Source organism: Mastomys coucha, unplaced genomic scaffold, assembly GCF_008632895.1.
Source record: "Mastomys coucha isolate ucsf_1 unplaced genomic scaffold, UCSF_Mcou_1 pScaffold15, whole genome shotgun sequence".
In the NCBI taxonomy this organism is placed as follows: Eukaryota; Metazoa; Chordata; class Mammalia; order Rodentia; family Muridae; genus Mastomys; species Mastomys coucha.
The window spans coordinates 90236996-90260247 of record NW_022196897.1 but is presented as its reverse complement, the minus strand read 5'-3'; the positions used below and the strand labels follow the sequence as shown (position 1 = coordinate 90260247).

Below are 23252 nucleotides of genomic sequence, written 5' to 3'. Positions count from 1 at the left end.
TTGGTTTTTGGTTTTTGGTTTTTGGTTTTTCGAGACAGGGTTTCTCTGTATATCCCTGGCTGTCCTGGAACTCACTACTCTGTAGACCAGGCTAGCCTCGAACTCAGAAATCCGCCTGCCTCTGCCTCCCAAGTGCTAGGATTAGAGGCATGTGCCACCACCGCCTGGCATTAATTTCTTTTTAAGACTTTGAACTAAATACATTTTTAGGGATATTAGAAAATGTTTATATAATTTAAAGAAAATGACAGAACTAAAATAAACGTGAATTTGGATTTAATTTTAGAGCTTTAATTGTAGCACTATGAGTAGAATGGTACAATTCATATAAAATTAATCTCACTCACACTTATTTTGGTTAGTAATTTTAGATAGGCTCTTGTTACATAGCCTGATGCTTTTTTTTTTTTTTTTTTTTTCTTAATTCCAGGATAGCCTTGAAATACTGGCAGTTCTCTTGACTCAACCTTCCAAATGTTGGGATAACAGGTTGAGCCAGCGTGCCTAGCTAGCTAGCCATACTTAATATATTTTTTGGATTTTTGTTTGCTTGGTTTTTCTGCCATTGTTTTTAAGTTGAGATGAAAAGCAAAAGAATTAGAACAAGGAAGACTGTAACATTCACACTGCCTATGATCCTACCATTGACAGTTAACTCCTATTACAACTGTAGAATATTTGTTTTAGATGTTATAAAACTACAAAGATGAGAAGATAATACCACTAGCAGTTTCTCCAGGTCATCTTTGCTAATTAGAAGGTATGAGTTTCATGTCAGTGAGCTTTTTTTGGGGGCAGAGAAAACTGAAGCAGAAACTGAATAGAATCATTTTTAGGAGTCAGGTTTATCCATATATCAACAACTCCCTCCCTCCCCGCTTTATTAGCATGTTTAATCAAGGCCTTTGGTTTGATGTTGCTACCACAAGGATTGGGGGGGCAGTGTTATTATAGAAATTCAGACATAGATAGATAGAACATGAAAAGTTATGCTTGGGATAGTTGTACATACTCTTAATACCATCACTCAGCAGGCAGATCCTTAATACCAATCTCTGTAGAGTTAAAGTCAGCCTGATCTACATGCATATTCCAGGACCGCCAGGACAACATAGAGACCCTTCCTCAACTCCCTACTTGACCCACTAAAAGAGAGAGGGGGGGTGAGAAAGAGAGAAAAGTTAAGGTAGACCTTAAATAAGATTCCTACTCACAGCAACAGTCTATAAATATAAGCATGCTGATATTTTCCTAAATGTAATTAATTCTGCGTATTATAGGAGGCTTTAAATACAGGAAAAGAGCCCCCGGCTATTTGGAAAGTACAGAAAGCTTTGTTACAGAAATTTGTTCCTGAAATTCGAGATGGGCAAAGAGAATTTGCAGCTACAAATAGTGTAAGTGAAATGCTTGATTCTATCCACTTTTCTAAGCTGACCCTTGGATGAATGGAGGTGGGGTCAGATGCATTGACATTTCTGATTGATAACAGTACTGGCTGCTCCTGCAGAGGACCTGGATTCCAATCCTAAGAGCTACATGGCAGGTAGAAGGATAACTCCAGCTCAAGGATCCTATACTCTCTTCTAATTACTGAGGGCACCTGCACTCACATGCACGTACCCACATAGATATATGTGCACAAAATTTAACATAAGTAAATAAGAGAAATGAAGTAATTGAGCTGAGACGATAGCTCTGCTGAAGTTAATGGCGCATACTATTCTTGAACTGGACCTGAGTTCATGGTAGAAAGCTCACAACTTGCTGTAACTCCAACTCCTCCTCAAGTACCAGCACTCACTCATACGTGCTCATGTGCTCGTGCTCTGTCTCTGTGTCTGTCTGTCTGTCTCTCTCTCTCTCCTCCTCCTCTTCTCTCCCACTCTCTACCTACCAATTATTAAAATCAGGATAAGACTAGTCTGGTTATGGATATATTTTGGAAAATAGAAAAGATGGGTGGCTGTGAACTTAACAGCATAATATTTATGTGTAGATTATATAACTGTGTAATTAAAATACTTTTTTCTTTAGTACCTTGGGTATTTTGGAGATGCAAAAACTAAATACAAAAGGATATATGTGAAGTTCATTGAAAATGCAAATAAAAAGGAATATGTCAGAGTATGTTCCAAAAAGCCAAGAAATAAGCCTTCACAAACTATCAGGTATTTGTTTTCTTATGTATTATGGGCTTATTTGGGTATTATTATTGTTTAAAGGTTCTGTCTTGTCAGTTAAAGACTGAGGATGCTTCAGTACCTTTTGCAGTAGGCGAATCCTTTTCAAAGAATGAGGTGGGCATTGTAAAGCTAGTGGCTCTCTGGTGGAATAGGTACCTTCTTTGCTTGGTACCTTTTGGTGTCACGTTAGTAAAATGGAAAAAGCAGAAGGTGCAAAGTTTATTGAATCTAGCTCTTTGTGACAGAACCTCTCAGAAACTCTCTTTTCCATCAATAGAGTGAAAGAAATGAATGTCAAGGTTACAGCAAGATAATTTTGGGTAGGGGACACACAGACGTATGCATTATCAAGTCAGCACACAGTAGAATTCCTATCAGTGTACCTGGGTTGTCTTCACCATGAATCGGGAAGGTAACTGGTATGACTCTGTGATAGGTATTAGAATGTGGGTATGACCCTAGACACTCCAGTCAAGTCTGCTGTCATCCGTGGGTCTGGTTTAACTGAGAACACTCCCTATTTTCAAGCTGCTGGTCCAGTTGTCATGATGGAATTTAACCACACAGATTTTTAGATTTAGCATCAGACAAATCTTCAGAGGTCTCGGCGGATGCATTTGTATTTCTACATCAGAACTTAGTAACCACTAGAACATCATATTCTCTGGGAAGTGAATCTACAAGGAGTTTGGTAGCGATAAAGATTGAGTTAATAGCCCCTTAATAATTGAACATTGAGTACCAGTCTCAATCTATTTCATGAAAATGCTGTGGGAGTCATTTAAATTGTATACAACACATGACTTTATTTTGGAGGTATTGGTCTGAGCAAGTTTAATCTTTTCTTACTAATCATAAAAATCTTTTTTTAATCATAAAAGATGTAATGGTCTTAATAAAATTTGTTTTAACATTGCAGAAGTATTCCATCTAAGCCAAGTAGTATCAATAAAACTTCTGATCCACCAGTATCAAAAACTGCAACTACAAAAGCCCCTTCTACAAAACCCAAAGCTAAACAGGTCAAAATAAAGGCTGAGCCACCACCAAAGAAAAGGAAGAAATGGAAGGAAGAATTTTCATCATCACAGTCTGAATCATCTCCTGAGGTCCGTTCTAGCAGTAGTGAGGATGAGGGTGAGTTCCCCAAGAAGTCAGTATTTCGATACTTTTAGGTGGTGTGCAGGAATGCAGGGGGATGATGATGGTAGCAGTTCAGATCGGATTTGCTTAGTACCAGATTGATGCTTCTGTACAAAGTTCATTATGCTGTATACAAACCACACCCTACAGAACACCTTTAGCCTACACATGGAGCTCTGTAAAGCAGGAAAGGCAGTTTGGTGTGTTCTAGCCTAAGGAATTGCAATTATCTACTAAGTCTGGGGATTACTAGTCCTCACGCAGGTGAGATGGTTCAGTGGCCAAGAGGATCTAGGAAGTTCCCAGCACCCACATCAGTCAACTTACAATGGCCTATAATTCCAGTTCCTGCACACTCCTGGTACACATAAACTCAGGGATGCATACGCATGTACACATAAACAGTAAATAAACCGTAAAGAAAAAATCCTGCATTCCCCAAATTCTGCATCTGTGTTTATTCCAGAAGACAAAAGGAAACAAATCTAGGATGAAACAATCCAAGCTACAGTTAGTTAGTATAAGATGATGACATATGTGACATATTAATATATATCAATATTTGCCATATTAGAGTTTAAAACATGTGCAATGCAGGAATATATAGCACTCATTACATTAGCTATCAAAACATGGAGTATAATATGTACAAGGAATTTCAAACAATTCAACAGAGGACAGAGGTTGGCAGACTTGCTTACAGACATATCTGATTGCTACCCAACTTTCATGGATAATTTATTGGATTACAGCCCCATAGATGCTGCTTGGAAATACATGATTTCATATAGTTGCAGTTTTCAGTTGTGGTACAGATACTATATGACCAGAAAAAACTAAAACTATCCTCCATATGACTCTTGAGGAAATTTTACTGACTCTCATTCTTCTAAAACAACAGTAAAGACAATGGAAGATGAAAGGAAAATGGAAGGCTGTTGAAGCCAAGCTAAAGCTGAGAAACTGGGGCCTTTATAAACAAAGGAGAGTTTGGGAGGAACTCAAGTGAAAGCAACATTATTAGACTGGTTTCAGGCAAAAATGGTGTCAGAACCTATAGTGGAAACAGAAATGAGAGAGGCGAATGATGGAAAGTGTTCTGTTTTGTTTGGTGACAGTCTCCCTAAGGAGTCCTGCTTGTCATGGAGCTTATGATGTAGACCAGGAATTCAGAGATCCTCCTGCCTCTGCATCCTGAGTGCTTGGATTAAGGGTGTGTGTGGTTTTGTTGTTGTTGTCCTCTGACCTGTAAATACGTGCAATATATGCACACATAACAAGATAAGTAAGTATGAATTAAATATTCAAGGTAGAAGCGTATATATTAGTATTACAATGAAGCTCACTACCTAGTATATATATTTAAAGCCTTATTGTACTTTTTGCCATTATCAGTACTTACTGCTTAGAATAGGAAGACTTGTGTTCTTAATTTGTAATTATACCCTCAGGTAAAAAGGACAAATTTCCTTGCATAAGTAACATGGCAGACCCCTAGGTGTCACTCGTTAAGCAGCATGTTCAGACCTTTAAGACACTTACCTATAATATGGGTTTAAATGTTGGTGATTTTATTTTATTTTCACATGTAGGGTTTGTGTATATGCTTGCCTGTGTGCATGCATATGTAAGTGTACATATGCCATGGCACACGTGGAGGTGAGAGGAGACTACTGCAGGTCCGGTAATCTCTCCAGTCATCAGGGAGCACAGTGGGTATCTTTACCCACTAAACTGTCTGCATGCTTATGGTGTGTGTATATATATATGTATGTATTTATTTCTGTATTCACTCATTCATTCATTTGGGTTTTTTGAGACTTTCTCTGTGTAGTCCTAGCTGTCCTGGAGCTCGAACTCCAGGCTGGCCTTGAGCTCAGAGACCCACTTGCTTCTTTCTGCCTGGAAAGTGCTTGGGATTACAGGCATCTGGCACCATACCTGGCCTATATGGTGGTAATTTTTTCTTTTCTTCAGAATATTCTTATAGTCCTGAAGTGCTTTGAGGATTCCAAATAGGCTCAATTCTATTTAGGTTTACTAAGTAGCAATTAAAATAATGTATAAAATAATTTTAAGTGATCAATTATTACTTATTAACACAAGTGGTTCTATTTTTATGTTTGTCTATATTCCATTAGTTACTGTGTGTTAGTTTGGTTTAGAATATGAAGAGAGCATGTTGGGAAGACAATTTTAACTGTCGTCTCAGATAATTACACTGATACATAAACCTGACAGTTACACTTTTAGCTATTTATGTATATGAGTATTTTCCCTGCATGTATGTGTATATATATGTATATATGCCATGTGTGTGCCTGGTACCTTCAAGGCCGGAAGGTACATAGGATCTACTGGAATTGAGTTACATATGGTTGTAAATGGCCCTGTGGGTGCTAAGAACCAAACCTCTACAAGAGCAACAAGTGCTCTTAACCACTGATCCATCTCTAGCCCCAACAATTGTAGTCTTGACCTGCTTGCTCATGCTCTGTTACATTAATATCTCCTAGTTCCTCTTGTTCTTTGAGTCCATGTTTCTTACATCATGGCTTGGTGAGGAAGATACTGTAAACATTAATGTTTCCTTTTTTATATTTAAAAGGTTTTGCTTACTATCTGCTATTTTAAGTGTATGTTATTCAGTAACATTAATTAAATCATTTTGGCACCGTCAAAAACTACTTATTCCCATAACTTTTTTTTTTTTTTTTAAAGTGTACATCGGTGTTTTTCCTGCATGTGTGAGGGAGTCAGATCCCTGGAATAGGAGTTACAGACAGCTGTGAGCTGCCATGTGGGTACTGGGAATTGAACTCAATTCCTTTGGAAGAGCAGCCAGTGCTCTTAACCTGTGTACCATCTCTTTAGCCCCTCCCCATAAATCTTATCACCCCAAATATATAATGCGTAATCATTAGACAGTGGCTTTCAATTTCTCCCTACTCCAGTTGCTGGTAAGCCCCCCTTTTTGTTTTTTTTTTTTAATGAGTTATTTTATACATAACAGTACACTGTAGCTGTCTTCTGACACACCAGAAGAGAGCATCAGATCCCATTACAGTTGTGAACCAACATGTGGTTGCTGGGAATTGAACTTAAGACCTCTGGAAGAGCAGTCGGTGCTTGTAACTACTGAGCCATCTCTCCACCCCACCCCCAACCTTTTTTTTTTTTTTTAATTTATTATGTTGTTTGTTTATTATTGTGTGAGTGTGTGCATGATGTATGTTGGTGCGATTGAACTTGAATAACCATGCTCCCAAAGAAAGCACTCCAAGCCTCTGAGCCATGTCGCTGACCCGCTAATCTTTTTTTTTTTTTTTTTTTGCCTGAATTTTCTTATACACATGGAACCATATTCTTGTGTTTGGGGCTTTTGACTTAGCATGTTTTCACGGTTCGTCTGTGTTAACAGCACATGCAATACATACATGGAGGTTAAAGGACAAGTTAGGAAAGTCAGTTCTCTCCTTCCGCAGTGTGTATCCTGGCTATTGAACTCAGGTTATCAGGCTTGTAGCTGGTGCTTTTTTTATTTTTATTTTTTTAACTGGTTTTGCTTTTTGCCCAACTTCATTGTACTTCTGACTTGCTTTTACCTAATTGACTATGAATGCTTACTGGATATTTGTATATCTTCTTTGCAGGAATGTCTCTTTAATTCTTACTTGCTTTGGGGGGCAGTTTCTAGACAGGATTTCTCTGTGTAGCCCTGGCTCTCCTAGAACTCACCTGTAGACCATAATGGTCTTGAACTCAGAGATCCTACCTCTACCTCCCAAGTTCAGGGATTAAAGGGATGTGCCACCACCACCAGACTGCATTGCTAGCTTATTATTGGAATGGTTCCTTGTCCTTTTGTGGTTAAATTTAGGATTTCTTGATTTTTGTCTCTGAGTTGAATTTGTTTTTTTGAGACAGGGTCTCTGTAACCCAAGCTAGCTTCCAATTCTATATAGCTCAAGATGGTGTTGAATTCCTGATGCCCCTGCCTCTACCTCCTCAGTACTGAGATTATTATGTGCCTCACTTCAACAAGGGCTATATTCTGAGCTTTAAACTTTATTATATGAATGATTTGAAAATATTAATTCCCAGCTGGGCGTGGTGGCGCATGCCTTCAATCCCAGCCCTTGGGAGGCAGAGGCAGAGGCAGGTGGATTTCTGAGTTCCAGGACAGCCAGGGCTACACAGAGAAACCCTGTCTCGAAAAACCAAAAAAAAAAAAAAAGGAAAAAAAGGAAAAAAGAAAAGAAAAAGAAAGAAAATATTAATTCCCATACTATCTGGTGTCTTTTTAAATGTTTTACATTCTGATATAGCCGAACTTACTGATTCTGTTTCTTGTGATTTTGTTGTGGATAAAATCAAATCCAGGGACATCAAATTTAAAATTTTCTTCTTAAAAGTTTTATATTTAGGTCATTTTATTTTAGAATATTAAAAAAATAACATTTAGGCCAGACAGTAGTGGCGCATGCCTTTAATCCCAGCACTTGGGAAGCAGAGGCAGGTGGATTTCTGAGTTTGAGGCCAGCCTGCTCTACAGAGTGAGTTCCACAACAGCCAGGACTATATAGAGAAACCATGTCTTGGGGACAAAAAAAAAAAAACATTTAGGGTTAGGATGTGGCCTAATAGTCTGTCATGCATGCGACCCTGAGTTCAGTCATCAATATGGACAAATAGTTCAGTGATGCCACTACTGATATCCTCAGCAAGCCTTTAAATACTGTGTTCAGCTTACAATAGTGGGTACACGTTTTCTAGAATTCTAAATTATACCTGGAATCAACTACATCTCATCATAGATAAAGTACTGTCAGGTTTTAGCTTTTTGTTTTGTTTTTGTTTTTGAGACAAGATCTTGATATGTAGCGGTGGCTCTCACTATGTATTTACTATTCATGATATAGTCCAGAGCCATCTGCCTTTGCCCTCAAAGTGCTAGGGTGTGAGCTACCATGCCCAGCCTGGTTTTCATTTTAGAGTCAGTTAGAACCAACAGACATTTTTAAAATTGTTAATTATGTGCTGTTTGTCTGTCTGTTTTGTCCATGTTTGTCTGTGTGTCAGAATGTACATTTGAGTGCAGTGCTTGCAGAGGTCGTATGGGTATATTGAATCCCTTGGAACTGGAGTGATCTGCTGTGATCTGCTCACCTTGGGTGCTGTGAATCAAAGTGCATCCTCCCCAGGAACAGTGTATGTTCTTAATCACTGAGCCATCTCTCCAGTACCCAACTTTGGTCCTCTTTTAAGATTTATTTTCATTTTCTAGATATCACAGTTTTGCTTGGATTTATGTATATGTACCCCATTTGGACCTCCTTCTCACAGAGGCCAGAAAAGGACATCAGTTTTTTCTTAAAATTCCAGTTGCAGCCAAGTACTCTGAAAGGGCAATCAGTGCTCTTAACTGATGAGCTATCTTTCCAGCCCTGGCCTTTATTGAACTCTAAGAGGCTTCCTGAATGCTGGGATTACAGTCATGTGTCACCAATTCCATTTAATCCTGCAGTCTTAGAATTTAATATGCATAGGCTATGTTTGCATTTAAAAATTAATACATGTCACTAGAATTTTTTAATAATTTTAAGTGTAGAAATAAAGAGTCGGATGTGGTGACGTACCCTTTTAATCCCAGCACTTGAGAGGCAGAGGCATGGGGATCTCTGAGTCAAGGCTAGCCTGGCCTAAAAAGTGAGTCTAGGGTAGCCAGGGCTATTACACAGAGAAACCCTGTCTGAAAAACACACAAAAAGAAATTAAAAAGAAATATCTTTTTTCGTGCATGTCTTGTGTTTGGTTTGGCTTGGTTTCTTAAAACAAGAGTCTCACTATGTAGCCTTAGCTGGTGTACAGTTTATGTAGACCAGTTTAGTTTTGAACTCACAGAGGTCCTGCTGCCTCTGCCTCCTATCACTATGCCAACTCTTGGCTTCTTTACTAGTCTTAGAGACAAGGTATGGGATGTCAAAAAAAAAAAACAAAAAAAAAAAAAACTAGCTCTCACCTGGCATGTGTCAAATGCTCCTATGGTGCCAGGCCTCACAGTGAAGTGGGAAGATTTTTATATGTGCAAACTACCCTACCTACCACTAGCAAGGCTCTGCTTTAGAAAGCTACCAGTGTAGGCTTTGTTCTATATTACAAGTGTAACAGTGCTGGCCTGATAACCCATACCTATAATCTCAGCACTTGGGAAGTTAATGCTTTTGAAGACTTGCTAAGTGCAAAACCCTGTATCAGTAGAACAAAACAAGCTCTGTCATGAGAGTGTTATGTATACCTGGCCTTAAACTTGGTATGTTGCTGTTGATGACTTGAACTTCTGACCTTCCTGCCTTTCCTGCAGGGACTACAGGTGTGCATCACCACAATCTGACTCATCTAGAATGTTTTTGTCTATGTCTGTGCTTAGGTGTGCTTGCTTGTGTGTGTGTTGATGCACATGCGTGTGTTCAAGCCAGAGGTTGCTGTCCAGTGCCTTCCTTCATTCCTCATCACCTTTTTCTTTTCTGAGACAGGGTCTTCCATTTGAACCTGGAGCCTAATGATTAGGCAAAAATGGCACGTTTCCAAGGATCCTCCTGACTCTCTACCTTCTCAATGCTAGGACTATACAAGTGTGTGCCATGCTTGGTGGCATGGTATGCCATGCTTGGTGGCACATGTTTTTAATCCCAGCCCTTGGGAGGCAGAGGCAAGTGGATCTCTCTGAGTTCAAGGCCACCCTGATCTGCAAATCAAGTTCCAGGACAGCCAGGGCTGTTACATAGAGAAACCATGTCTGAAGAACAAACAAACAAAATGTGGGTAACTGGAGATACGAATTCAGATCTTCATGCTTCACGCCCAACACTTTACTGACTGAACCCTGCCTGAGTTGTCTGTAAACAAAGAAAATTAGAAGAAATTGTATCTTCAGTCCTATTTATAGGCTACTGATATGAAAAACAATATTAAAATTGTCAGAAAGGAAAAAATTACTGTCCTGTCTCTTATTCATCCTAGGCTTTGAGCCACCAGCTCCCTCTGTCACTCGTTTTCTGAACACAAGAGCAATGAAGGAAACTTTCAAGAGTTACATGGAGTTGCTTGTTAGCATTGCTCTGGATCCTGACACCATGCAAGCCCTAGAAAAGAGCAATGGTATGGCCTGCTAAGAAGCTCATCCAAAAATTTTTGTTTAAATAAATTTTCTCACTGTTGTCTCTTTTGTTTTATTTTGTTGTTTATTCTTGGGGTTTTTTTGTTTGATTTAAACAAAGTCTCGCAGGGTGGTGGTGGTGCATGCCTTTAATCCCAGCACTTGGGAGGCAGAGGCAGGTGGATTTCTGAGTTCGAAGCCAGCCTGGTCTACAGAGTGAGTTCTAGGACAGCCAAGGCTACACAGAGAAACTCTTGTCTCGAAAAAAAAAACAAAAAACAAAAAAATAAAATAAAATAAAATAAAACAATGTCTCATTGTATAGACAAGGCTGGCCTGGAATTCACAGATCCCCAGGCCTCTGCCTTGTAAGTGCTAGGACTAAAGATATGCACTACCATACCTGGCCTTCTTTATTTCTATAATTAAAATTACTATAGAACTCTAGTAACATATACTAAAATTTTAAAGCAAACATAGCCTTTGCATATATAAAATTTCATTTAAATTCAGTGACAAGACTGCAGGATTAAATGGGATTGGCACATGACTATAATCTCAGCACTTGTCGCAGATGCATGGTATCTCTGTATGCCGCTGTACTTGTCATTTTCTTCCCTAATGCTTGCTGTGACTTATTTATATATTGTGGTATATGTAATGTATGCCAATACTGTACTGGTAAATTAACAGTTTGATAACCCCAGCTATTTACTACTATGTTACCAAAATTATTAATTTGTTTCTGTCATATTGTTTCTCTCCCTTTTTTTTTTAAAAGACTTATTTATTTATTATATAAGTATACTGTAGCTGTCTTTAGACACACCAGAAGAGGGCATCAGATCTCATTACAGATGGTTGTGAGCCACCATATGGTTGCTGGGATTTGAACTCAGGACCTCTGAAAGAGCAGTCAGTGATCTTAACCACTGAGCTGTCTCACCAGCTCTACTCTCCCTTTTTTTAACATAATCATTCTGACTCATTTTTGACAATAGGTTACAATTATTTTTCTTCCTATACTTTGTCTTTGCCTCAGATTCCAGTGAACTAAGAACCTGGGTGTGGTGGTAAACACCTTTAATCACAGCATTCAGGAGTCAGAGGCAGGTATATCTGAGTTCTATGCCAGCTAGAATTACATAGTGAGACCCCGTGTCAAACAAACAAAATCTTTGAGTAGGATTGTAGTTAATGATAAGGTATTTACCTAACTAATATGTGCAAGTCCTGGCTCCATCTCCAGTACTAGGCAGAGAAACAAGTCTTATTCATACTCAATTACTTAGAATGTTATACCAGTTTGTATTTTGTAGCATTACTTTTATTAGGTAATAAATGAGATTTAGAGAAGTTAATTATCCTCTTAGTAGTCATTGTTTTGTTTTAGTTGAGATAAGGTGCTAGGCATGGTGTTGCACACATTAAATCCCAGCATTTGAGAAGCAGAAGCAAGTGGATCAAAGCTAACGCGATCTATATACCATGTTCTGTACCAGTCAGAGCTGGCTATGTAATCAGGACTTGTCCCTGCAAAAGAGAAAGAAAAAGCAAGACTAGGGCAACAGATGCCATTGTTGTGCAAAGTTGCTGCTGCTTTCTTGCTTGTTTGATAAACTGACTGTGCAGGCTGACCTTTGTTCTGAAAGGTAAATGCTGTTTGTCTGTAGAGACAGGGTTTCTCTGTGTAGCCCTGGCTATCCTCAAACTCAGAGATCTACCTGCCTCTACCTCCAGCATGCTGGGATTAAAGGCGTGTGCCACCACCCTTCCAGCTTAATTAAATGCCTATTTCTTGAAAGCTGTATTATACATAAGCCATCAAATTTAATGTCTTCTAATATACTGGTTTGAAGTTCAATATCAAATGGAGCATGTTACAAATATTTATGTTAATTGCTTATCTTGTTAAAATAAATTATTTCAGATGAGCTACTTTTACCACATATGAAAAAAATAGATGGAATGCTGAATGATAACCGGAAAAGACTTCTTGTGAATCTTCATTTGGACCAGCCATTCAAGGTATTTTCTGTTAGTGATGTCATTAGCAAGCCTCAGAACAGTCGGTCTCAAACAGAAAGAAAAGCTGGCTAGGTGGTGGCGCACAACTTGGGAGGTAGAGGCAGGTGGATTTCTGAGTTCAAGGCCAGCCTGGTGTACAGAGTTGAGTTCCTGGACAGCCAGGGATATACAGAGAAACCCTGTCTCGGGGAAAAAAAAATAAAGAAAAGCTAACTAAAATCATTCTCACTTCAGTAAACTTTAAAACTATAATGAGATTTGTTTATGCATTATAAATAGGGTCAGCATATTTTTTAGCTTTTTGTGTGTTTTACATTTAAATTCATTTTTCAGTAATGTATATGTAATGTTCCTCCTATAATTTTTTTTTCATGTTTCCCAAAAGTAATTTTCTTAAACTGTCATATTCAAGTCTTATGTTCCTTTTAGGTTTTTATATTTTTCAAAGACAAATTTTTATTTTCTGTGTATAGATTAGTGTTTTGTTTGCATGTGCTTTGTGCAAAATGTGCATGCAGTTCTGTTATAATTTCTAAAAATTTACACATTTTGAAATGGAGAGATGATTCAGCAGTGGACCCAGGTTGGATTCCCAGCACATACATGGTGACTCACACCCACCTGTTACTCCAGTCTCAGGGATCCAGTGCCCTCTTCTGCTACACACATGATACAGATAAAATACAGATAACACCCTCATATATATTAAATCTTAAAAATAATTTAAAGAAATTTTATACTTTACCATTGAATCTATAATTAAAGATTAGCTGGGGGCTGGTGAGTTGACTCAGCGGGTAAGAGCACTGATTATTCTTCCAAAGGTCCTGAGTTCAAATCCTAGCAACCACATGGTGGCTCACAACCACCTATAATGAGATCTGACACCCTTTGCTGGTGTGTCTGAAGTCAGCTACAGTGTACTTATGTATAATAATAAATAAATCTTTGGGTCAGAGCAAGCAGGGACTGAGTGAGTGTGGTTGACCAAAGCAAGCAGAGGTCCTAAAAATTCAATCACCAACAATCACATGAAGGGTCACAACCATCTGTGCAGCTACAGTGTACTCACATACATAAAATAAGTAAATAAATCTTTTTAAAAAAAAAATTAGCTGGGTGTGTGGGAACATACCTATAATCACAACACTTGGCAGTTGGAACCAAGATGAGGAATTCTAGTTTTTACTATTAATATATTTTAGCACTTGCAATATAGAACTGAAAGGTAATCGGAACTCAGAAAATTTATTATAAAAGCTACTCAATCCAGAAACCTTCCCAGGACATCCTGAACTATCTGTTATGCCTACTTCAGCAGATCTGTTATTGTCTCCATTGATGGTAATTACATAGGTTTGTGAGAAAAGTTAAATATTCTTTTTTCTTTTTTTTTTTTAAGATTTATTTATTTGGAGAGATGGCTTAGAGGTTAAGAGCACCACCTGCTCTTCTGGATGTCTTGAGTTCCAAAGACATTGTGCTCATATACATAAAAAAAGAAAAATTTAAAAAAAGATTTATTTATTTTATGTATGTGACTGCACAATTGTTCTCCTCAGACACACCAGAAGAGGGCATCGGATCCCATTACAGATGGTTGTCAGCCACCATGTGATTGCTGGGAATTGAACTCAGGACCTATAGAAGAGTAGTCAGTGTGAGCCACCCCTCTGACCCCATTAAATATTCTTGAAATTCTTAAAATAGAAGACGAAGAAAAATGTTTAGCACCATGAGAACATGGTGGATCATACCTATAAATTCAGCATTCTTGAGGTTGGGGCAGGAGGACCATAAGTTCCCGGCCAGGTTGGCCTACATAATAAGATATTATCTTTAAAAAAGAAAAACTAAGCCGGGTGGTGGTGGCTCATGCTTTTAATCCCAGCACTTGGGAGGCAGAGGCAAGGGGATTTCTGAGTTCAAGGCCAGCCTGATCTACAGAGTTAGTTCCAGGACAGCCAGGAATACACAGAGAAACCCTGTCTCAGAAAAAAAAAAAAAAAAAAAAAAAAAAAAAACCTAGAGAAATATGTAATATGGTAGGAGCATATATTTTAGGGAGTGATAGAATGCTTGACTAAAACACATTAGCCAGGTTCAATGCTCTATACAACCCATGTTATCATAAACTTGATGCCTTTTTAATTTAGATTTGTGTAACTTTTATGTGTATCTTACCTACATGCATATAAGTGCACCACAGGCATGCAGTGTGCTGCCAGGTCAGAAAACAGCATCCAACCTCCACTAGAACTGTAATTACAAACACGTGTAAGCCTTCATGTGGATGCTGGGAACCAGCCCTGGACCTCTGCCGGGTATAGTGTTTAAGCACTAACACATCTCTCTAGTCCCAAGGCTGTAATTTGAGAGTATATTCTAAAGCTTCTAACGTTGGTGCTGCTCTGTCTTTACCCTGAAGGATCTTCAGCATTGTATCCTCATTGGAAAAGATAATTTAAAATCTGTTTTTAGTCTTTAAGTTTCACTTGTTGTGACTGGCAGCTCTAGATCCAGAATTATTTAAGCAGGGTATTTTTTAAGTGCAGAGTACCTATGTGTGTGATAAAAGTACAAGTAGTTTGAGGTAGAAATTATTGTGCTATGTTTATCACATTTCACTTCCCCGTTACACTTAGAACTAAGAAAAATTCTAGTTTTTAAAATGTACTGTTTTCAGGTTCACAATACCAGTTTGTAAAATGTCAATCTGGAAAATTAAATTATATTCTGAATCATAAGTGTAACAACACTTTTAACCCCTTACTGTCATAATTCATACTGTTGCTAGCTAACTCAAATTTTAGAAAACTGTGGTCAAAGTCATCCCGTTTGTCTGCAGGCTTCATTCTGTTACTGTGAGCAGCTTTTCAGGTCACAGTGCCGTACCCAGCAGGTAGGTGCACCAATGTCAGTGGGTTTTAAAAACTACACTCAGACTGGTCCTGCCATGTAGCCACTGCATCATCAGTGGTGGCTCCCTGTCTGTGGAGAGCACACTGTCAATCTCTGGTTCAGGTTCTTACCTAATAAGTTCTTGCTGTGCAGTACAAGGAAGCAAGAGAAGTGAGGCAGGACACAGGACCATTATGTTTACTGTCTTCTGTCCACACCTTCATTTAGAGTCCACACCACTGTAGCTGGTTTACCTCTGGTTCAAGTTACTAGTCATGGTTTAAGTGATAAGAGCTTTGAAGAATGCCTATGTTCCTACTTTCCAATCAGAAAGGGATTACTAATAACTTACGAGTTCCTTTAGCATGGTGTACTGTTGCTCAAAAAATTAGGATATATCATTAGCCCAGATTCAAGGAATGGAAAGGAAATTCAAACCATGTGGGAGAAAAGTACAAAGCACTTGTAACTACATCCCAACAGTAGCCATCCACATGGGTATATGTATGTGCTTATGTGTATAAGTTTTAAATGGCTGAATTCAGATTAGTTTTCTTCTGATGTCAGTTATTATCCTTCATTATTTTAAAGAATGCTTTGGAAAGTTTTCCCGAACTGACAATTATTACTCGAGACTCTAAAGCAAAGAGTGGAGGATCTGCTATTTCTAAAATCAAAATGAATGGCAAAGCTTATAATAAGAAAACTCTAAGGACTTCTAAAACAACCACTAAGTCTGCACAGGTAAGAATTTAGTGCTTAATAAATGTTTACCTTTTCCAAATAATTCTTCTACGAAACCATTGAAATAAGCAAGTATGTTATTATAAAGGGTCAAATCTTAGGGGGAGGATAAGCAGCGTGGTCTCAGGAGCAGGCACTGTTGTCCTCTGTGTATGACTCAGATTACACCTGGCAAACAGCAAGTACTCACAGGATATTTTTTTCACAGAATTTATAAAATAGAGTAATAAAAGAAACTATCCCATGTGCAAGTTTATGTGCTTTTATATAATTTTAAACTAATTTTTAATTCATTAAAAAAAATATTTATGTGCAACATATTTTGAAATATGTATATTCACTATAGAGAAGTAAACATGAAAATTAATGAGGCCAACCTGGTCTACAGATCGAGTTTCAGGACAGCCAAGTCTGCACAGAGAAACCATGTCTAGAAAAACAACTTATTTTGTAAGCCAGGAATGGTAGTGATGCTTGCCTGAATCCCAGCGCTTCTCAGGTGAAAGTAGAAAGATCAGGAGTTGGAGGACAGCTTCAAGCTACACAGCAGTATCAAGGGTAGCCTATGCTATACTATATGTCTCAGAAAAAACAAACAAACAAAAACTAGAAATATATTCACAAAAACAAAAAGTATGTAGCTCCTCCCCCCTCTCTGAGACAAGGGCTCACTATATAAACCAGGTTGGCTTTAAACTCACAAACTCATCTGCTTCTGGAGTGCCAAGATTAAAATCATATCAGCTGGGTGGTGGTGACACACACTTTTAATCCCAGAACTCAGGAAGCAGAGGCAGGCAGATCTCTGTGTTTGAGGCCAGCCTGGTCTACAAAGTGAGTTCCACAACCTCCATAGAGAAAGTGTCTTGAAAAAACAAAAATAGTTGGGCAATGGTGGCACATGCCTTTAATCCCAGCACTTGGGAGGCGGAGGCAGGTGGATTTCTGAGTTCAAGGCCAGCCTGGTCTACAGAGTGAGTTCCAGGACAGCCAGGGCTTTACAGAGAAACCCTGTCTCGAAAAAGAAAGAAAAGAAGAGATTGGGGGTGGGGGTCTTATAATCCCGGCACTGGGGATGCAGGCAGATCTGAGTTGTAGGCCAGCCAGAGCTGCAGAAGAGACCCTGACTCAGCAACAGGAGGATATAGCAGGCAACACTTCCACTCTTTTGCTATCTAAAATGTTTCTACTTTGATTTTTACATATATATATGTATATATGTGTGTGTGTGTGTGTGTGTATATATATATACACATATATAATGCTAGTTTGTTTTTCAAATGGCATGTACTGATAACATAGTAAAGATTAATTAAAATGTAAGTTTAAGCTCCTGTGTACATGCATGCAGCCTTATACCTCACCATATAAGAAAATTTTCAGGTTCTTGTATAATTACCTCTGATGTTACATGAAAAGTGCCTGTGACCATCTTTCTGTTTTAGGAGTTTGCTGTTGATCCAGAGAAAATACAGTTATATTCGTTATATCATTCACTCCATCATTATAAATACCATGTTTATCTGATATGTAAGAATGAGGTAATTTCTTTTTTTTTTTTTAATTCAAAATGAAGTAACATGTTTTTCTGAAAATGTGTTTGTTTGTTTGAGTTTGTTGTTGATATTTTTTTTTCAAGACAGGATTTTTCTGTTTAGCCCTAGCTGTCCTGGAACTTCCTCTATAGACCAGGCTATCCTTAAATTCACAGAGATCTGCCTGGCTGTGTTTCCCAAGTTCTGGGATTAAAGGTCTGCACCACCACTGCCTGGCTCACTAACTCCTATTCTAATCAGTTCTATAAAATATGTGTGTGTGTACACGTGCACGCACATTTGAAATTTACTTTTATTCTATGTGTTTAAGTGTTTTCCCTGTATGTATTTCTGTACACTGTGTTTGTAATGTATTTTCAGAGGGCAGAAGAGGACATTGGAACTAGAGTACAAACAGTTGTGAGCCACCACGTGGATGGTGGAAAACAAACCCAGGTCTTCAAGAGCAGTAACTGCTCTTAACTACTGAGCCTTCTCCAGCCTCATAGTACTAGTTTTATGAGTATCAGTTTAAATTCGCAGAGCTATACCTGATTTGTTAGGCAACAGCCTCAAATAGACAGATGTTCTTAAGTCTAAAGGAGAAAGCAAAGATGGTGGATCCAAATTATGGTGACTGTTTTGACAGTGATATGAGTTAACATTCACATCAGTATTTATCATTTGGGGGGTGCTGGAGACATAGCTTGCTCCGTGGTTTAGTGCACTATCTGCTCTAAAAGAGGACCTGAGCTCTATAGCACCCATATGGTACTGAACTCCAGTTCCAAGGAATCTGATGCCTTTTATTGCCTCTGTAGGCATTAGTTACATGGATGGGTACATATATATGCATTCAAGCAAAACACTCTATATAAAATAGTATTTGTTATTGGCTTTTAAAACAGTTGGAAGGAAATTCGAAAGCATGAAGCAGCTGGGTAGTTGGCAGCACATGCCTTTAATCCCAGTACTTCGGAGGCAGAGGCAGGAGGATCTCTGAGTTTGAGGCCACCCTGATCTATAGAGCTAGTTCCAGGACAGCCAGGACTATACAGAGAAATCTTATCTTGAAAAACAAAACAAAATAAGGCATGAAGTACTTTTACTCTTCCTTGTGGAGCCAAGATAACAGGAGTTGATCTCATCCAAACTTACCTGGAAAAAAAATCCTTTGCTATGGCTAGGGTAAGGTTAAACTGATCAATTGAAAGGCAGGGTCACACCTAATACCAGCACTCAGGAGGATTGCTGTGAATTCAAATCCTGGGTTTGAGTTCTGGGCTAAGGAAGACTACATAGTGAGAACCTGTCTCATTTCAAAACAAAAACAAAAACAGTAGTTCCTGCAGGTGTGTTTGTAAAGGTTTAGAAAGGATTTAAGTTTAAAGTTGTATGTGTAAACTAATGCAACAATTTATTTCTTTATTTTAGATATCATCTGTGCAGAAAAAAAATGAAGATCTAGGACAGGAAGAAATTGTTCAACTTTGTATGAAAAATGTAAAGTGGGTGGAGGACCTATTTGAAAAATTTGGAGAACTTCTAAATCATGTACAACAGAAATGTTCCTAACATATCCACAGAATCCCACCTTTTTTATAGCACTAATGAAGTGTGGAAGGCTAGTGTCACAGATAATGCAGTTCTCTGCAGAGGCCTCTTAAAGCTTCCCCCTGCCTTGGGGAACTGTGACCAGACCTTTGCTGAAGATAGGGGTGCTGCCACGGAAGCCAGTCCTTTTGTCCTGATGAATGGTTTTTCTATTTTATAAACTGTGCGGTGGCTGGAACATTTCAGAAACATCTTTTGTCAAATGATAAAGCATGCAGTAAGTAAAATTTTATTGCTAGAGAAGTAACATTGACCTGATCTGAGTTTTCCCCCATGATGTGTCAAAAGTAAAGAGACAGCAGAAAGCATTAGTGTCTGGCCACAGTGCAGAAAGTATTGTACATTGTGAAAAATGATCTGATGTGTGGCATCCTGTGTAAAAATGTCTTCAGCTTAAAACATGAAAGTCAGCAGCTGCACTTTGCTCTGTGGACTCCTTTAAATGTCTGGGAAAAGGGGTGGAGCTGTGCAATTCTGTGACTGCTTTTTGTGTTGAGTTATAGTGTGATGAAAAAAAAAGTGACATACCATTTTCCCTGTTTCAAAGAAAAGTATTTTTGTTTATAGTGTTTTTCCTTTGGAAATTTTCCAATTGTACATTTTATTTTACTAATAGTTGTATTTTTCACAAAAAAAATGTGGTTTTAATTGTTGTATCTGTTCTTTGTTGTTTTCAGTAAACCTTGTGTAGGTACATGCCATTTGCATCATTGATTCTGTCTTGAAGTGGACATTCTTGTCCACTTAGTATTATTCAGAAGACTCATTCGGTGCTAGAATTAGTTTAGCTTTATAAATGGGACTGTGTGAAACACTGCATTTAATTTCATATTTCATAAAATAAATTTCTTACCAAACTAGCACTTGATTTATAACTGATTTGTCAATATAAAAATTAACTATTGCTAGGCATGCCTTTAATCCCTACACTTGGGAGGCAGAGGCAGTCAGATCTCTTGAGTTCAGGCCAACCTGGTCTACGTAGTTCCAGGACAGCCAGAGCTAAATACTGAGACCTTGTCCTCGTACTACTCCCCACCCTCCAAAATTAGCTACTGATGCATTTTGATGGCCCAGTGGGTATAGGCACTTGCACCCAAGCTTGATAACCTGAGTTCCAAGACCCACACTGTGGAATAAGAGAACCAACTTGTGCAGAAGTCATGTCTCTACATACACACACATAGCTAACCAGGCTGTATGCAGTGTTACACACAGCTTTCCTAGCTCTCAGAACTGGAAGTGGAGTTCTCCTTTGGTGCCTTTAACCCATAAGCACACTAGTGTAGCTTCCTTAAGTTTGATAGATTTCAAGTGGTTTAGCTGAGACAGTGAATGTATGACCTTGTGTTGTTTATTTTTGTTGCCAACAGGATGCCTTGTTTGTGAAGATTTAATTGTTTCATTCTAAACAATCGCCTTTTTTAGGACTCTGAAGCAGTTGTAAATCCTCGAACCTTTGTTTATTTTACCACCAATTAGTGCCTTATTCCCTATCTAGAAAGCAGTGTTACTGTCCAATGCTTAAATAAGATGTGCTTACATGGACGAACCTGTTGTCTTGACTTTGAGAACAGACAATTCTTAAACTTACAACTTCAGTAAACTGACAAGAATTGAAGTTAACATGCCACTTGGTTTAAGAATAAAACACTGTTAACACTGGGTGAAAGTGAGTATCTGAATTAGGCTTACATATTTATTTCCGGTGATTGTTTTATTAAAAGCAATATCCTTAGCATTTTTACCTGCTGCTTGACTCAGTGGTACCAAGTCATGGGAATTTCTCTCGGGGGTCAAATTCTCCATTTTTGAAGGTTTTAAAAAATCTGCTTTGAGAACAGAAGCGACCTATTAAGCTTATTTTTTGTAACGGCAATGCTTTTGGCAAGAGAATCATGAGATTTCATTTTATAAGCAGAGGAGAGCAGGAAGCAGCCATATTCCATTCTGATAGTATTGACCCTGGACACAGTATCTTTCCAACATGGAGCTGATACGCACCTATATACCTTTACCTTCATCTTGAATTAAAGTATAAGGTACATGTTTGAACTTCTTTTTCATGAATAAATCTTTTAAGGGTTAATCTTATTAAGAAATACCCATTTCTTTTTCGGTTTTCTTTAAAGCAGGGTCTCTCTCACTCTAGCCCAGGATGGTCTAGAACTCACATTAGTCCAAGTTGGCTCCAAATTCATGGCAGTCCACCTGTCTCAGTTTCCAGAATGCTGGGATCATAGGCGTGAGCCACCATATGCGTGGCTTTCCATTTCCTTGTGAACTGCAGTTGCCCTCTGCCTATCCACAGCTGGAGTCCTGTTGTAAACCATCTCACATATAGAAGGCCAGATCCTGGGATCCTCCCTCAAGACCCTGCTGCTCAGAGGCACTTCACCTCTCATTTATTCTTAGAGCATAGGAAATGTCAGCCTCAGGCCTTAGAGGAAAGTAGGACTGTCTTATAGCCACATGCCAGTCCTTTCTCTATAGAAAGCTAAAGAAATGGTTAGTTGGTTAGTGTTTACCAGGGAATTTTAAATGTATGATATAGGAAAACATTTAGGTTGTAGACAAAGAGGTGAAGCACATGTTGCCATAAGTTAGGAAAAAGGATTGAATTCTCCTACCTATAGAGATCTGGAGGGCTGGGGATGTAGCTCAGTGCTTTTTACACTTGGCTAACATGTCGGGAGGCCCTGGGTTCCCTCCCCAACCCTCATCCCTCAAGCACATATATGGATCTGGGGTAATTTCATGTAAAAGTTATTCTGTGTTGATATTTGTTACTACCACAGAAAATTGGTTTCCAAAGGAGCCTCCTTGCCATTTTGACATAACCTAGTTACTACTTGATCCCTAGTAAATCTAAATTTACGGTGACTTATCACAGTAAGTTAAACTAGAAACTGTCCATTTTCTTATGGTTTTTGCCAAATTGAAAATATTGGTAAGATAGCAATTAATGATATTTTTAAATGTTTAATAAATTTTCCTATTTTTGAAAGTTCTAAATTTATTTAAATTTCTAAAACTTGGAAATTTATAGATGTGTTACCCATTAGGGCTACTTTCAAAGCTTCACATTTTTAAGCTAATTTTTTATTAATTTACTATTTATTTTCCTTTATGCAGATAAGTTCCAACCTGTAGCTCTAAAGATACACCTATAGAGCTGTTTCTCTTTGTGTTGGTGTCCACCACTGGTTCAAATGAGTGGTTGAAAAAAAGGGTCTCCTTCCCGTTTTCCTCTCCCCTCTGCATACTGCTTCCCCAGTGAGATCAGCATGGGGGTGACTGACACAGCTGCATTTCAGGTGTAGGTAAAGAAGCTTAGTGTATTTGCAGAATGCAATTCTTTTGGTTTGTTTTAAATGTTTTAGTTTCACAAAAATGCTTTTCAAATACAGTGAAATAGCCCAGAATATGCATTAACTCGGATACACAGCTGTTGGCATCTGTGTTCACAAATGCATGTTTTTGAAAATTACCTCTATAAAAAAAACAACTAAGGCAAAGGATACAAAAGCTTGCATTTGTAGTCCAGAATTTTCATTTGGTCCATTATACTATGTATGGAAATGTGAAAGACAATTTTGTATATTTGTTACTAACTCAGATCATTAAAGTGAAAGCAATTTTTTAAACAAAATCAGAATGTGTTTGGGTTTTTTACGTTTCTGTTTTAAGAATTAAAAGCAGCAGGTATTGTATAACTAAAAGCTATATATCATGTTCCTATTTCTTGGAGAATACATAAAGTATTGCCAGGCTAGGTTTTATAGTGCCAGCACTTGGAAGACAGCAGTTGGAAACCAGTTAAGTCTGCATACTGAGACCACAGCTCAAACCCTAAACCCAAGGATTTCAAGTGAAGTTTCTGTCAACATTTAGTCTCTTGTTCAGGCTACTAAAAGCACTGGTTTGGGGGCTGGAGAGATG

General features: G+C 38.3%; 1 protein-coding gene across 1 annotated transcript in view; it reads left to right on the top strand.

Moving 5' to 3' along the window:
• Qser1 (glutamine and serine rich 1) overlaps window positions 1-22962 on the top strand; it is a 63613-nt gene extending 40651 nt beyond the window's left edge. Inside the window, exons 5-12 of the mRNA XM_031371220.1 lie at window positions 1281-1397; window positions 2038-2171; window positions 3106-3323; window positions 10353-10490; window positions 12419-12516; window positions 16009-16161; window positions 17607-17702; window positions 19131-22962. Of these exons, the coding sequence (XP_031227080.1) occupies window positions 1281-1397; window positions 2038-2171; window positions 3106-3323; window positions 10353-10490; window positions 12419-12516; window positions 16009-16161; window positions 17607-17702; window positions 19131-19271 (1095 nt within the window). The 3' untranslated portion in view covers window positions 19272-22962. The remainder of the gene's footprint in view (window positions 1-1280; window positions 1398-2037; window positions 2172-3105; window positions 3324-10352; window positions 10491-12418; window positions 12517-16008; window positions 16162-17606; window positions 17703-19130) is intronic.
• Window positions 22963-23252: the final 290 nt, after the last annotated feature.